This window comes from Anopheles aquasalis, chromosome 2 (genome assembly GCF_943734665.1).
Source record: "Anopheles aquasalis chromosome 2, idAnoAquaMG_Q_19, whole genome shotgun sequence".
NCBI lineage: Eukaryota > Metazoa > Arthropoda > Insecta > Diptera > Culicidae > Anopheles > Anopheles aquasalis.
This window is the reverse complement of record NC_064877.1, coordinates 77,175,647-77,190,646: the sequence shown is the minus strand read 5'-3', so window position 1 is coordinate 77,190,646 and position 15,000 is coordinate 77,175,647. Positions and strand designations below refer to the sequence as shown.

The 15,000-nt window shown below is 48.7% G+C and overlaps 4 protein-coding genes across 10 annotated transcripts in view; all 4 read right to left on the bottom strand.

Moving 5' to 3' along the window:
* LOC126581416 (ATP-binding cassette sub-family G member 1-like) overlaps nucleotides 1–9,266 on the bottom strand; it is a 16,666-nt gene extending 7,400 nt beyond the window's left edge. Inside the window, exons 1-5 of one of the 4 annotated variants that reach the window (XM_050245048.1) lie at nucleotides 7,329–7,678; nucleotides 6,938–7,170; nucleotides 6,281–6,855; nucleotides 5,824–6,219; nucleotides 5,009–5,758 (exon numbers count right to left, since the gene is read on the bottom strand). In XM_050245048.1, the coding sequence (XP_050101005.1) occupies nucleotides 5,157–5,758; nucleotides 5,824–6,219; nucleotides 6,281–6,855; nucleotides 6,938–7,149 (1,785 nt within the window). In that variant the 5' untranslated portion in view covers nucleotides 7,150–7,170; nucleotides 7,329–7,678 and the 3' untranslated portion in view covers nucleotides 5,009–5,156. Of the gene's footprint in view, nucleotides 1–5,008; nucleotides 5,759–5,823; nucleotides 6,220–6,280; nucleotides 6,856–6,937; nucleotides 7,171–7,328; nucleotides 7,679–9,180 lie in introns of those variants that run through there. The other 3 variants (XM_050245046.1, XM_050245047.1, XM_050245045.1) reach the window with 3 other exon arrangements.
* Nucleotides 705–4,019, bottom strand: LOC126581413 (ATP-binding cassette sub-family G member 4-like). 3 transcript variants are annotated; one of them, XM_050245037.1, is made up of 5 exons: nucleotides 3,777–4,019; nucleotides 2,725–2,968; nucleotides 1,653–2,665; nucleotides 1,493–1,593; nucleotides 705–1,420 (listed from the first exon to the last, which is right to left on the bottom strand). In XM_050245037.1, exons 2-5 carry the CDS (start codon nucleotides 2,949–2,951, stop codon nucleotides 920–922), a joined length of 1,842 nt encoding a protein of 613 aa, XP_050100994.1. In that variant the 5' UTR covers nucleotides 2,952–2,968; nucleotides 3,777–4,019; the 3' UTR covers nucleotides 705–919. The 3 variants fall into 3 exon arrangements, with proteins under 3 accessions (XP_050100994.1, XP_050100995.1, XP_050100996.1); XM_050245038.1 differs by lacking the exon at nucleotides 3,777–4,019 and adding an exon at nucleotides 3,590–3,691; XM_050245039.1 differs by lacking the exon at nucleotides 3,777–4,019 and adding an exon at nucleotides 3,476–3,499.
* Nucleotides 9,267–9,676: 410 nt separating the features above from the next.
* On the bottom strand, nucleotides 9,677–11,954 carry LOC126581415 (ATP-binding cassette sub-family G member 4-like). Its single transcript, XM_050245043.1, has 3 exons — nucleotides 11,838–11,954; nucleotides 10,683–11,759; nucleotides 9,677–10,608 (listed from the first exon to the last, which is right to left on the bottom strand). Exons 1-3 carry the CDS (start codon nucleotides 11,947–11,949, stop codon nucleotides 10,007–10,009), a joined length of 1,791 nt encoding a protein of 596 aa, XP_050101000.1. The 5' UTR covers nucleotides 11,950–11,954; the 3' UTR covers nucleotides 9,677–10,006.
* A 686-nt stretch (nucleotides 11,955–12,640) lies between these two features.
* The window catches only part of LOC126581411 (ATP-binding cassette sub-family G member 4-like), a 2,584-nt gene continuing 224 nt past the window's right edge, over nucleotides 12,641–15,000 (bottom strand). Inside the window, exons 2-6 of one of the 2 annotated variants that reach the window (XM_050245036.1) lie at nucleotides 14,509–14,943; nucleotides 13,865–14,442; nucleotides 13,542–13,795; nucleotides 13,302–13,470; nucleotides 12,641–13,242 (exon numbers count right to left, since the gene is read on the bottom strand). In XM_050245036.1, the coding sequence (XP_050100993.1) occupies nucleotides 12,641–13,242; nucleotides 13,302–13,470; nucleotides 13,542–13,795; nucleotides 13,865–14,442; nucleotides 14,509–14,750 (1,845 nt within the window). In that variant the 5' untranslated portion in view covers nucleotides 14,751–14,943. Of the gene's footprint in view, nucleotides 13,243–13,301; nucleotides 13,471–13,541; nucleotides 13,796–13,864; nucleotides 14,443–14,508 lie in introns of both variants that reach the window. The other variant, XM_050245035.1, reaches the window with a different exon arrangement.

Genomic DNA, 15,000 nt, shown 5'->3' with positions numbered 1-15,000 from the left:
GAGCAGAGAGAGCCAACGTCGGACGGCACGCCTCGAACGGGACAATGGAGACAGCGCGTGGATCGACGATCAGCGCGGCTCAGAACCAATGCGCTCCATCGTACCGCGTCGTCCCGTGTATGTGTCGGAGGGTGGTTTGTTTTTTTTATTTTTTATTCTCGAGTTCTGTTCTGAAACTAGACACTCGGTTTAAGAACTCGCACCTACATACATCCCCATACGATCGCTCGATCGCACAAACACATGGGCGCGCGCCCTTTTGTGGTTTGCACGTGGTCGATCAGCAGGCGCAGCGGCAGCAGCATCGCGTCCGTCGTATGATTCATCCAAAACCGCCGATCCCTTATCTCATTTTCGGTTGTCATCTGAGGAAAGGGGCTCGACCGTCTTTTGTTCGCTTTGTTTTCGGAGCAGCGCGATCACTGTAAGCGATGAAATCCGATCTCGTAAGCAGCATAGAAACGATCGTTTCTCGTGATCTTCACATAGAATAGCTCAGCAGTGAATTGTTCGGGAGTGGGGCACAAAAACCGGTGGAGTTGTATGTGAAATGGTGACCACATAGAGGGTGATGATGATGATGATCATGGAGCAAACGTACAAATAGACAAATAGCGATCTGCAGCGAGCTGCTGTTTGTCGAAAGCAAACAGTCCTTTTGAGCGGTTGACATCTTTATTGAATAATCAATGACACGCTAGTAGTGGTTTTCAAAACACACTCGAGTGTGTTTTACATTTATTTTGTATAAACCAGGTTCGAAATCACTTCTAATATGATTTGGAATATTAAAAATAAAACAACACTGTCTCGATTCCCCGCGAGTTCGCTGTTTTAAAATGCAAATGCTTATTAATACACAGTGCTAGTGTCTGCCCGGTTTGACCGGTCACATGCACGGTCACACTGAGGAAGGCAATCATCGCGTCCGCTTCATTCGCCACACCAGACTCACGTACAGTGCCACATGGAGGGCCAGTATCCAGACCAGCAGCCCACACACATCCATCACGAACGTGTTCTCCAGCATGTCGAAGTTCTCCAGCAGCTTGGCCACCTTGCTGAAGTAGCAAAAGTCACCGGTGCAGGGCAAATTTTCGCGCTCAAAGCCATAGATCGCCTGCATCGAACCCTCGAAGCTGTACCGGAAGTAAGCGAAGTACGTGAACGGTTTGAGGAAGTCGAACATCTGGCTGAACCGCACGAAAAACCCACAAAACACCAGCATTGGAATGACGGAGCAGGGTACACAGAAGACGCCCAGCTCGATCGGCAAGGCACTGCCGGCCAGCATGCCGGACATCTGGGCGATCCAGCTGGTAAAGATGCAGATGCTCCACAGCATCAAGATGCGATCGCACTCCATCGGTTGCGCTGTTAGGTAGTACGCCGTGGCTAGAAAAACCGTTGGTCCCAAGATCTGCAGAAGAGAGGAGTTACAAACAAGTTAAATTAGAATGTCTGACAGCATAAACCGTCGGCTGTACGTTACCAAAAAAGGGAAGTCTGCCACAAGCTTGGAGAAGTAGTAAGCCCTCAGTGAGTACCAGTTGTTCATTCTTTCGCGCAGAAAAACGGACGTTTCTAGTGGAACTGTAAATGAAGAATGTAATGAACCGAAATGATCGAAATCGCAACAGCTCTACCCTTACATGTCATGACGAGTGGCATCGCGTTCGCAAAGAAGACAAATATGAGGAAGAAAAACAGACAGGACGCATTGCTAAACACCTTGGAGCCATCGTTGCCCACGTCGTAGAACACGATCGCTATCAGGATACCGACGAACAGGTGAGCGAACAGGCGCATCTTGGTGAGCTGCATATCGCGGAAGGTACAGAGCATGGTGCGGCGTGTCAGCGTCACAAACTGTGACCACTCGGAGGACGGATACTGTCGATCGGGTGCTGCTTCCACCGCAACTTGATCAGCTCCCTTCACGAGCATTGCCTCCTTTTCTTTACAATGCAATGTCTCGTTCGGAACGGCTTCCCTTTCCAGCGCAAGCACCGGTGTGGCCGGTGTCCGTTTGGCACGCTCTCGTAGCTGCAGCAGATTGCCCTCATGCTTCAGGCTTGCGATCTCTAGTGCAAAATCGGCGCGATTGTAGTAGTTGGGACACTCGAACCCACATCCCTTGAACGTATCGACCAGCTCATCCAGCGGACCCTGGTAAAGACAGTGTCCCTCGGATAGGACGAGCAGATCGTCGAACATCTGCAGAATGCTCGAGCTTGGCTGATGGATTACGCAAACCACACACCGTCCGCTAGCCGCCAGATCCTTCAGATGCGCTACAACCTGCATGGCCGCGATAATATCGAGCCCACTGGTGGGCTCATCGAAGAACATGACCTTGGGGTTGGAAATCAACTCCAGCCCGATCGAGAGACGCTTCTTTTCACCACCGGACAGATTGGCGACCGGATTGTGGGCACACTTGGACAGTCCCAGCAGCTGAAGCACGTCCACGATCATGGTGGACTGTTGCCGCTTCGTAACGCTTCGTGGTAGCTTAAGATCGGCGGCAAACTCTAGGCTCTCGGTCACGGTGAGATTACCGAGAAGACTAACATCCTGCGGCGTATAAGATACCTCTCGGCGATACTTTCTCCGATTGATTGGCGTTCCATCGACCAGTATTCTGCCGGTGACGTTGTTTGTTCTGTGAATGGAACCATATATTACGATTGGAATGCATACCGGTGACTGCAACTAACTTACTTAAAACCACTCAGTATGTTGAGCAGCGACGATTTACCAGCTCCAGAGGGTCCCAGGATACCCGTCAGACGACCAGACCGGAACGTTCCCGATATGCCATGGAGCAAGTGCTTCTCTTTGCCATCTTCCGAACGCACTTGAAATGAGATATCCTCAAAGGATAGCGTTGTTGCGGTGATTGGTAATATTTTACTCGGCTCGATCGGTATCGCCGTATCGGTTCCCATGATGCAACGATCGCGAGCTAAAAGGTGACACCAAAGATCATTCAAGCAGTTAATATGGTTCCCAGTGAATCTGGTCACCCTATCCAAAGGGTTTTCGCTTCGGTTGAGTGCATTATTGACTCTTATCACAAGCCACCGGCCGGCCCCAGCACGCCGATAACATTGAAACACGGAAACAAACGATTGTAGGTTCTACACTTATCATCCTAGCCTATCTCTGTGCCCGCTGGTTTCCTCTTCACAATCACTCCCGGTGCGACTATTGCGCGAATATGAGGCTTAATGTAATCCACGCGTGTCTAAGAGTTTTCGGCCAAAAAAAATATTCTCAAAAATAGATTCCATAGGTCGGAGGCGGTAATCGTGCTCACGGACTGATAATGGACAGTGCCAAGGTTCGGTCCTTATCCCGGACCTTCGGCCTTCCAGGCTGATCTTCACGTTGGGCGGCATCAACATAACATAAGCAACAAAAGCCTCATCACGCAATGATCATGCACTGGTACTACAGCCACAGTAAATACCGTGAAAGTGATCGACCGACCACTGGTCGATATTACATTCAATCAACAACGCAATTGCTTGACACCACGCGCTAGCCACAACACTTTCTCGCTCCAGAAGGTCGTTTACGATACCGATCACACTCGCAGGTCACACACAAGGTCTTGGCTAATTGGCCAGCAGACGTTTGTACGCTGCAAACGCGTTCAATCCGCTTTGTCACATTTGGCGGAACATCTGGTACACAGCTCACGTCGCACAACGGGTTGGTAGAGCAGCAGAATGGCACTTCGTTCTGGAACCAAACACGGTCCATCTTACCTAGGGTTTTTTTATGCTGGTAGCGATGTAGTACGACTCCCTTCGAATGATAGACGTTAGCCGGATTTAACACCAACCGGGACTACTTGGCACAGGGCTAAGGCCACTGCGTGTTGGTGGTCACATCTGTTGGCCACTCACTACCACAGCAATGCGCGCAATCAGTTGCCGCGATAAGAACTGTTTGCTGAGTTTCGTTCGAATCGGGAAGCCACTTCAGCGAGTGTCGATTCCGTCCGCCAATCTCTGCGGCTGGTTCGTGAATAAACCGCGGCATGTGTGCATCGTCCGGCCGGAGCATGAGCTTCTTTCTGTTCCCGTGTAGTCGACAGTGAGTTCGAAGATAGAGAGCGCTACAGATATGGTAGTGCAAACGCATGACGGCCTAGTAGTCCTCGTTCAATTAAGCTTCGTTAAAATTCGTTTACAAACAAAAGCTGTAACAGAGAGAGAAAGAGGGAGAGAAAGAGAGCGTAAGACAGTGTTTGATCAACGAAGAGAGCATCTTTTGGGAAGCGTGTTACGTTCAGCCCGGAACCGATCGTTGACCGCGATCGTTGAGCCCCCGGCAAAATCCCTACTAACCCCGTTCCAAGTGAAGTGCAGCGCATATCGTGGCTTCGTCGCCATGGCAACGTAAAGTGAAAGCTGTCTGATGCACGCTATACGTTCAAAGCGAAGTGCTCCAACGAAGAGCATCAAAGGCACGACATGATGAATGCGGTGAAAACGGAGTCCAACATGCGGACTTTCCTTGGTCTGGCCAGTAATTTATCATTTGAATTTATTTATCTCTTCGAGAAATAGTAAAACAAATTAAAAGGTATTAATGTTTAACTAAAAGTAATCTTACAAACGTAAAAAATACTGTTTCTCTAGCGCATCGCTTTTGCTTATCCACTTATGTTGCTGGGGTTTTATTTGTGCCTCAGTGTATGCAGCACCACAACATGGCCCTCTTTATCGATGTGAGCATCATCTGTTGGCGATAATAAACAAGCAATTCAAACATCCCAACCGTTATGCGATATGTCGTTACCATGCCTGGCAAGCCATCATAAACCCAGGAAAATGATCACCTGGATGAGGAGTAGGATGAAGAGTGCTTTGCCAATGCTCTCCACATCATCGGACGGATTCATATGGAAGTAGTCCAGTTGATTGAACGGATACAACACTACAAGATATGTTACATTTTAATCTTTATTTCATGGACCCCCATGGAATACACCAGTCATGTATTATGCAATGTTCGAAAATTCTTTTTTTACATTATTAAGGACTGACGAGTCGTATGTTAAAAAAAAAAGACATATAAATATAAAAAAGGGTCCGTTATGTGTGGTGAGTTGCCCCAGCTGTTATGTTGTAAGATATCATTCAGCGGGTCCAGCGAAGCCTGAACCGCAGACTGCAATACAGCACCACATGCAGAAAAACAATCCAGATAGACAACCCAAGCACATCGGACCAATACCGGTCCGGTACCATGTGCAATGCTTCCAGTACTTTGCTCGTCTTCCGGTAGTAGCAAAAGATCTCCGCGCAACCGAGCTCCGTCCGATTGTGACCGTACGTTGCCTGCACTAGTCCTTCGAATCCGTACCGAAAATAGCTGATCATCGGGAGGGGTTTGAAAACATCCGTCAACTCGTTGTATCGAATGAAGAATCCAGAAAACAGTAGTGCCGGAAGCATCGAAACCGGCACGATGACCGGACTGAGTTCGATAGAAAAGATGCAGCCAGCGATGAGGCCGTACAATTGAGACAGCCATCCAAAGAGTGCACAAATGCCCCAGAACATGATGATACGATCGGTTTCGAGCAGCTGGCCGCTCAGATAATACACTATCAGATGGTACGCTGTTACGCCCGCTATCATCCACGGGAAGTCAGCGACGAGCTTCGAGAAGTAGTACGCCGAGACGGAATAGTAGTTGCTTTTATGCTCCCGTATGAAGACCACCATTTCCAGCGGAACTTAAAATGAAAATAAAGAATGAGTAGGTTTCGCTTTCAATTGATTCACTCCATTTCTAACTTACAGGTAAGAACCACGGTCATTGCGTTGGCGAAGATGATGAACATCAAGATCAGAATCAGGAATGAAATGTTCGAAAGAACCTTTGATGCATCGGCTCCCACGTTGCTGAACACGAATCCTATGATAAATCCAATCAATATGTGTCCAAACAATCGTAACCACATCAGAGCAGGATTACGGATCGTTCCGAGCGTTGTGCGACGGGTCAGAATGCAGAACTGGTCCCACCAGCTGATGGGAAACTGAGGACCATGATCACCATCAACCAGAAACGAGTTAGCCGTAGCAGATCGGCTCTTACGGTGGTCCATTTCCGTGTAGATCAATTTCTCCGATGCGGTTATCATCTCTTCAATCTTCACATTCTGCTGGTCGTATTTGGATGCAATTTTCAACACTAAAAGTACACGCAGGCTAAATCGTCACAATCAATCACTCCAGTACGATCGTTCACCTACCAAAATCGGCGCGATTGTAGTAGGGTGGACATTGAAAGCCGGCTTCTGCGAACGTTGTTATTAAATTATCCAACGATCCTTGGTACAAACATCGCCCATCAACGACTACGTAGATATCGTCGAACAGCTCTAGCAACTCGGAACTGGGCTGATGAATGACACTCACTACGCATCGGCCTTGTAGTGCCAGATCTTTCATGTAGGAAATCACTTGATAGGAGGCTACACTATCGAGTCCGCTTGTCGGTTCATCGAAGAACATTATCTGCGGATTGGAAACAAGCTCCATACCGATCGAGAGACGCTTCTTCTCGCCTCCCGAAAGCATTTGAGCTTGAGTATCGGCGCATTTTTGCAATCCTAGCACCGCGATCACATCGTTGACGATAGTGATCTTCTTTTGATCGCCGATTTTCTTGGGCAGTTTCAAATCCGCTGCATAGTGGAGACTTTCACGAGGCGTTATGTTGGGCAGCAGAGCCACATCTTGCGCAGTATATGCGACCAGTTGACGATAGCGTTGTCGATCGATGATTTCATTGTTGATCACAATGTTACCACTAACACCCTGGGTTCTGAGGAATGGAGAAGAAACCGAAGCAAATCAAAACATCACATCTACAATTTGATCTCACACTCACACCGATCTACACTCACTTGAAGCCACTGAGCACATTCAAAAGCGTCGTTTTACCGGCACCAGACGGTCCAAGAATGGCGGTGAGACGACCAGCGCGAAATTTCCCGGAGATGTGTTTCAGCAGATGTTTCTCTTTCTTTCGCTGCCCGATGCTGTAGCAGATGTTTTGGAAAACCAGATTCGTCTCGTTTTTTACGAGAGGAATTGTTATCTCCACGTTCTCCGACATTGTCGAGGATCACGATTGACACTATGTTATGGGCCAAGGAGGAAAAGTAAGCATTATTTTGACAGTGAATGCGTTGTAGCATCAGATCAACAGATTGCCGTAAGCACATTTATTCCACCGTGTTTTAGAGCCAGTTACGCTGATTCACGTATTTCGATTCTCTTGCTAACACCACTTACTTAAAGGTGCACTTTGAGCATCGGCGTTTTACTTCCGCGTTTTATTGCAACTCATTAAGCACCGCCACGTGCTTTGTCAACTTGGAGAATGCATTGTATAATTAATCTTCTACTACATTGAAACGATCGAATCGCTCGCGCAGTTAACCAACAAAATACAGTTAGATGTTTCGCACTCGGTTTCCAAAGGTGTACTGAAAATAGACCCCAACCAAAGAGGGGCCGCAATGTTCGACTACACTCTTGGGGAAGCCAAGGTTTTTGGTTTCGTAACCCGCTCCGTTTCTCCTATAAGACTGGGACTCTCTCAGTTTGCCTCCGCGGCTCTTAACCTGCGCGAAACTCAAACAAACGAACTCCTTGACAACGTGACCTACGAACTTAATTTGCAGCTCGCACTTCGCTTACTCGCCAATACACTCACTCGCTCTCTCTAATGGCCCAAACACACTGATCGTATAAAGTAGGGAAGAAACGATTGCGTGAAGCATCCACACACGATGACTTGCAAAGTGATCGACACGGTTGTGTTTTGCTGGCGTGCCTTCTTGTGCATCCTACAGAGTCGATGCCAATGTGGCACTCTGCGTAATTTTGACCACATAGAAACCGGCTTAATTGTGTTCCGGCACTCCTAGCGAATCCAAACGTTATTTTGGAGCTAGCATGACGCAAAAAAAAAGAAAAAAGAAGCTTAATTTTAACCGGTTTTTACGGAACCGCCAAGTGTTTCATTAGCGAATGTTGGTTGTGGTGTAGGAACGGTAAAATCTATCTCTTAAATTGTATGATTATTTTATTATCACTTTGAATCGATGTGCAGATTTCTAAAACACTACCACTGTTTACCACTCGGCTTCCAGACGTGAACTGAACTGATGAAAACCCCTGCACGAAATGGACTATTTGAGATAAGATAATTATATTCGCAATGGTCGACTGCACTGCACGCTTGCGGAAGTCAAGGCCACCGTTACGATGCAGTTCTTCGAACAAGAGCGGTTTGTTCTTTTTTGGTTCGATGTTATAACGATCCCACAAAGCGAATCTCCTCATAATTGATAAGAAGATTTTTGATAACAATTATTATGTCACCTACAGCTGTACGCTACACTTCTGCAATTATGGGAACTCTCTTGTAACATTGGTACGTACCGCTTCTTGGTTTTACGAAATTAAAATCATATTTACCTAATTTTATAACATAACATTTTCATCTTCTCATTAATCTCTCATGTTTACCCCGTGGTTTCCAAAAATGTACTGATGAAAGAAGCTGAACGAAATGGGGTTGCTTGCGATAAGATAATGATGATTGCAATGGCGCATAGCATGGCGACTGCAAGCATGGCATATTCTTCTAATAAAAATTTGTTCCTTGTTGCTAAGAGTTGGATTATTCTATTTTGGTATAATTGAAGTTATTTGTAACTCAAATTGTTGTAATTCGAGAAAACGAATCTGCCTAGTCTAGTTATGATCTGCCCATCTTTGCAATTTGCTCAATCTTTGGTGTAAACCATGCAAGTTATGTTTCTGCCTATGCTTCGGAAATTTATTGCTTACGTTAGATGTTCCATATTCGGTTTGCACCAAGCGAATCATTATCACCACGCTATTTAGCATCACAATTTGCACAGTGCGGTGGGTAAGGGAAAGTACGAACAGAAATTTCTGGGTCAATTTCGGTAGGGCGATAACGACCGCTTTATGCAATGTCAATATAATGTTTGTTGTCACCGTCTTCCTGAGCGACCTGTGACCTAAATAATCGCAAAAATGAAGTAACCGGTCTAGACGATTGTCATCGCCCTTCTGTAATCGGCTCGTAAGATAATAAAACAATATATACTTGCATTTTAGATGTTCGATGTGGTCCCCAGCGCACTGTACTGGTTATTGTTCACTTCGCTGACACTCCACGTATTCTCCACGAGAGATCAGGTTAGGTCCGGGATTCAGAACGTTCTGTCGCCGTCGATCTCGATCGTGACGGTTTGGAACACTATTCGCTATGACTATCACAAGCAACCGCCACTACAATGGCAGCAAATTGCATCTGGCGTAGAATACAACCGAGACAAACAATTACAGCTGTGAACGATGTAAAACGACGACTTAGGACCGGTTTTCTAGCACCCACAACACCGCAATGACAGTACAAACTGTGTAATCTGCATCTTATTTTCGGATTTTGTGGCAGTGGATAACGAGGATACTAATCAATCATTACCACGGACCACTAAACAGTTTTGCGCAATTTCATTGCATCATTAATCTATTTTAATCACATTGAAACTATATTGGCGCTTATTAACCAACAAATTACAGCACGATGTGTACCGCACAGTTTCCAGACGTGAACTGAAGAAGAAAACCCTGTGCCAAATCAGTCACACCAGATAAGATAACAATAATTGCAATGGTTTGTTCTATGCTTGAGGACGTCACGTTCCAGTTGCTAGAATAGGTCATGATCATCAGCGCTCTAGTTTGATCTTTTCTGGTTCATGGTAATAACGGACCCCCCCAAATGAATCTAAACTAAAATAAAACGGCAAATAAGCCTGACTGTATGCAACATCACAACATAAGCATGAGGGCATCATCTGATGGCGCTAGTAATCGCTAGTACAAATTTAAACCATCCAACCGTTTTGCGTTAGCCACACTTGCCTTCACTTTATTCGCCGTAAGCGCACCACAAACCCCACGTAAATAATCACCTGCATGACGAGGAGGATGGCGAGTGCCTTCCCGATGCTCTCCCCAAAACCCTGCGGATCGACATTGAAGTGCTCTAGCACGGCGGAAGGTTTTTTGAACGGACAGAACACCGCACTGCACGCTATGTTATCCCTCCCGTACCCGTACAGTGCTTGCAGAGCGCCCTGGAACTGGTAGCGAAAAAAGGAGACCGTACTGAGTGGCTGCAGAAACGGGATCATATCTTTGGCATCAACGAAAAAACCGGAAAACAGCAGCGGCACAATGCAAGCATTGGCGACGAAGAAGTTTTGCATCTTCACATTGAAACAGATGCCCCCGATGAGGCCAAGACTTTGGCCGATCACACCCCCCACGGCAAACACGCCGACCAGCATACCGAGACGGAACCACTCGAACGGTTGCCCCGTGAGGTAGTACACGATGAGCAGCAGCACCGACGGGCAGAACAGTTGCAGCGGAAGATCGTGCACTAGCTTGGCGAGGTAGTACGCATCCCGCGAATACCAGTTGTTGGCGATCTCCTTAATGGTCACACTCACTTCGTCCGCATCTGGAATAAATAGAAACGTTTGAGAATCTGGCCGGCACTTCGACACAGTGGACGATCGATTGTGTTTCTCTTACAGTTCACTACTGCCACCGCATTGGAGAAGTAAACGAGCGCAAACAGCTGGAAGAAGCAACCGATGTTGGCGAACACTTTCATTGCATCGGAACCGACATCATAGTGCACCACACCGAACACCAGCCCCAGGGCCAGATGGAGACCAAGGCGCATCTGCAGAAAGAACTCATCGCGCAACGACGCCAGCACGGATCGTTTAATCAGCGTGTACAGCTGATAGTAGAACGCGGTCTGGTAGCGTCGCACTCGACCGCCCCTGTTGGCATGCTGCTGTGCACTCAGTGTCGTCGGACTGGACGGTGCCGCCGCATTGATCTGACGCATTTCCTCGTCCACCATATGGCACAGGGTCCGGTGGGCCACGCTGTGATCGCTTGCGATGGCCTCGAGCGCAAAGTCGGCCGGATTGTAGTACTCGGGGCACGTGAGACCGACCTGGGCGAACCGTTCCAACATGTGGTCTACCGGGCCCGAGTACAAACAGCGGCCCTGTCGCAGCAGGTACACATCATCGAACAGCTGGAACAGACTCGATGCTGGCTGATGGATAGTGCACACGATCGTACGGCCACTCATGGCGAGCGATTTAAGATGCGTGATGACTTGCGCCGACGATACACTGTCCAGTCCGCTGGTCGGCTCGTCCAGTAGCATGATCGGTGGGTTCTGGATCAACTCGACGGCCACGGCCAGTCGGCGCTGCTCACCACCGGACAGATTCCGTACCAGGGTCGCCCGCGACTCGTACAGTCCCACCATCTGTAGGATTTCGTTCGTTTTGGCCACCTTCACGGAGGGTGGTGCAGTCTGGGGCATCTTCATGTTGACCGCAAACTGCATCGTCTCGTGGACGGTGAGGAAAACCAACAGTGGGCACTCCTGTTCGACGTACACACTGCGTGGATCGTTTTCCTCCACCGGTTCTCCGTTGATGGTGACCGTACCGAGTGTACCGAACATCTGGGCACCGGAGAGGACATTCAGGAGGGAGGATTTACCGGCACCGGACGGACCCATCAGCGCTACCATTCGTCCGTGCCGAAAGCGACCTGAGATGTTGCTCAGTATGTCCTTGTCTGCAAAAAAGGACGCAGCGATCGTAGATAACGTACGAACGGTCGTTGAGGATCCGAGAACCCCTAGCACCGACTTACCGTTGGTTCGATAAACGACATTCCTGAAGCGTAACGTTGACGGTACAAAGTCTAGTAGCGGGGTCGTAGGGGTCGCTAATGCCGTCGTCAGTTCTATCTCCTCGCGACTCATCACTGTTTGACGCACGATACAACACTGCCGCTGCTATTCGTCGGTGCTACTCGAGTCGGTGGGGTACTAGCAATCGGGGGAAAATTGCTAACCCCACAGCACCTCGCCTCACCATTATTAAAGTTCGGTTTTCCATTCATATAGTATCGTTGCTACCGTCGTCGTCGTGGTCGTCGTGAAATGAGCTTTGTTCAAACTCCTTTCCGATTTATACGTTTCCTCAGCCCTAAGTCGACTGTACGCTCTAGCAGCGCGATCCACGTGGACGCATTACATCATCGCTATCGCTGGTGCACCTGCACTGGCGTGCATCCATCATGGCGAGCGTTAGCCGGGTAGTGATCGTGCACATAAGTGGTCGGTCGGCTGAGGGGCAAGAATGTGTGTGCCATAAGTCCGGTTTTTACGCCGGTTTACCGCAATTATCGCCCCGATGTACTCACAATCACAATCGCTTTTTATGCAACGAATCAGCAAGACCGCCTCGCGCCCCTTGCTCGGGAACGAGGTGAAGGCTTTGGATTTGAATTCCAATTGTAGTGATGCCAAGATTGGCATCACTGGTGAGAGATGTTTTTCAAAGCAGTGTTTTCTCAGGTTCTCCGGTGGAGATTGAAGCCAACTGTATATTCTGTGTTGATACAGCTTTTTGAGTGGTTCATTGCACCCCCCCCCCCCCCCCCCCCCTTCTTTATTGATAAATCTTCAAACGACGGCGCAGTACGATGTAGAGAACGATTTGGAACAGCACAATGAAACCGACCACGATGGACACGTTGTTCCAGTAGCCCTCCTCGGGGGTGTCCATGAACTTTAAGAACTTGGTCGGTTTGTTAAAATAGCACACGATATCGGTGCACGGCACGTTGGTCCGATTGTAGGCGTAGATCGCCTGGAGCGATCCCTGGAAGCTGTACCGGAAGAAGGAGGTATAGACGGCCGGCTGCAAGAATTCGGGCATCTCGAAGGATTTGACGAAGAATCCCGAGAACAGCATCGAAGGGATGCTGAAGCAGGGCACGAAGAACGTTGCCATCTGGATGTCGAAGGCGGCACCCGAGAGAAGCCCGACCGTTTGGGCGTACATTCCCAGTAGCAGCGTGATCAGCCACACCATACCGAAGCGTTCCCAGTCGGCCGGTTGGCCCGTCATAAAATACGCGATCGCGATGAACAGTGTCGGGCAGACCAGCTGCAGTGGAAGGTCGGCGAAGATCTTCGAAACGTAGTAGGCTTCCAGCGAATACCAGTTGTTGAGCCGCTCACGTATAAACACGCGTGCCTCGAGTGGAACTGTGGAAGATGCGTATCTGTTATCGCATTGAAATCTACCCCCGTACGCGACGACTTACAGGTGATGACACAGGGCATGGCGTTGCCGAAGAAGATGAAGAGTTGAAAGAAGAACAGGCTGGCACCGTTCGTCATCACGTGCGAAGCATCCTCACCGCACCGGTAGAACACGATGCCGAGCAGAAAACCAACCAAAATGTGCGCAATGACACGCAGCTGGGCAAAGAACTGTCACCAGAAGGTCACACACTAGAGCAGCATTAGCATATTAGGGAGGTAGCGAAAAAAAAAATACTCACAAAATCTCTCGACGTGACACGCAGCGAACGACGCAGCAAAACTAGAAACTGCTTCCATTGTGAGATCTGGTATCGCGGGCCCGCTTCACCGGACGATTGGTTTATGCAAATGTCCACCTCGCAGACTTCGCCGCTCGAGCGATCATCGCTGCTGTTATCCTGACGCGAATGCTTCCTGGCTGTGAGCGGCTGCTTGCTGTACTTGAGCATCAAGTATTCGACCTCTTTCGCGGACTTTGACGCCACTTCGAGCGCTGGAATGCAGAGAAGCGACGTTGGGTTATGGTATTGCTCCATGCTACGCTCCAAGTGCCTACCCCTACCGAAATCAGCTCGATTGTAGTACTTTGGGCAGTGGAAACCAGTTTCGGCGAATACGCCAACGATCTCCTCTACCGCCCCATGATAGATGCACATGCCGGCCGATAGCAGGTACAGTTCGTCGAAAAGATTGAATAAACTGGAGGAAGGCTGATGAATAACGCAGACCACGGTGCGGCCCTCCGACGCTAGCGTCTTGGCGTAGCTCATCAGTTGCATCGCGGACACACTGTCCAATCCGCTGGTCGGTTCATCGAGCAGTATGATCGGTGGATTGCAAACCATCTCGATCCCGATCGATAGCCGTTTCTTCTCGCCACCCGACAGGTTCTTCACGAGCGTGTGCATGCTTCCGTCCAGTCCCAGCACCTGCAGTATATCGTTCACCTTCTTCTTGCGCACCATCGTCGAACGACTGGCCGAGGGCATCTTCAATTCCGCCGCATAGTCCATCGTCTCCAGCACGGTTAGATGTTCGATCAGGATGAAATCCTGCGGAATGTAGACGCACTGCTGCCGGTATTGGCGGCGATCCAGCACCGCACCGTTCACCTCGATCGTCCCGATGACACCGGTTTGTCTGCAATATGATAGGTGAACTATCGCTGTTTGGACTTGTTTTCTCATGTACATGATCAGTACTTACTTCATGCCGGAAAGAATGCCCATCAGCGACGATTTACCGGCACCTGATGGGCCAAGGATGGCGACCAATCGACCGGGCTGGAATCTGCCCGATACGTTCTTGATGATGTCCTTGCCCCGTTTACCATTTTTGCTCTTTCCCCGATAACATATGTTGCGGAAGCTCAATGTTAACCGCTGGCCGAGTAAGGGATCATCTAGGCCGAGCGCCACCGCCGTATCGAGGCCAGTTACGTCGACCATAGTCACGCGCTGTTGTAGTGATTGTTGCAGGACAGGTTTTGCGTGGTACGGCGCAAGTGCATCGATGCAATTAGCTTTCCTCTCTCGCTACGTCTTTAAACTGAACTTGGTGGATCGATCAAAGATCCAGCGAGATCACGATTGCTAGCGGTAATTGGTGGGGCACTGTAGAGCTCATCCGTAAATCACAAAACTAAAGTACACAGAATAAAGGCGAAAAGTTGTTTTGTGCTCAATAAATCCAAAATAG

Bases quoted from the DNA above. Each gene is read 5' to 3' on its own strand.
- LOC126581413 (XM_050245037.1), bottom strand. From the start codon at position 2,951: ATGGGAACCGATACGGCGATACCGATCGAGCCGAGTAAAATATTACCA. The intron at 2,666-2,724 runs GTAAGTTAGTTG...TTCCATTCACAG, and splicing joins AACATACTGAGTGGTTTTAA to AACAAACAACGTCACCGGCA. The intron at 1,421-1,492 runs GTAACGTACAGC...TCTCTTCTGCAG, and splicing joins TGGCAGACTTCCCTTTTTTG to ATCTTGGGACCAACGGTTTT.
- LOC126581415 (XM_050245043.1), bottom strand. From the start codon at position 11,949: ATGAGTCGCGAGGAGATAGAACTGACGACGGCATTAGCGACCCCTACG. The intron at 11,760-11,837 runs GTAAGTCGGTGC...CCTTTTTTGCAG, and splicing joins TGTCGTTTATCGAACCAACG to ACAAGGACATACTGAGCAAC. The intron at 10,609-10,682 runs GTAAGAGAAACA...TATTTATTCCAG, and splicing joins TGCGGTGGCAGTAGTGAACT to ATGCGGACGAAGTGAGTGTG.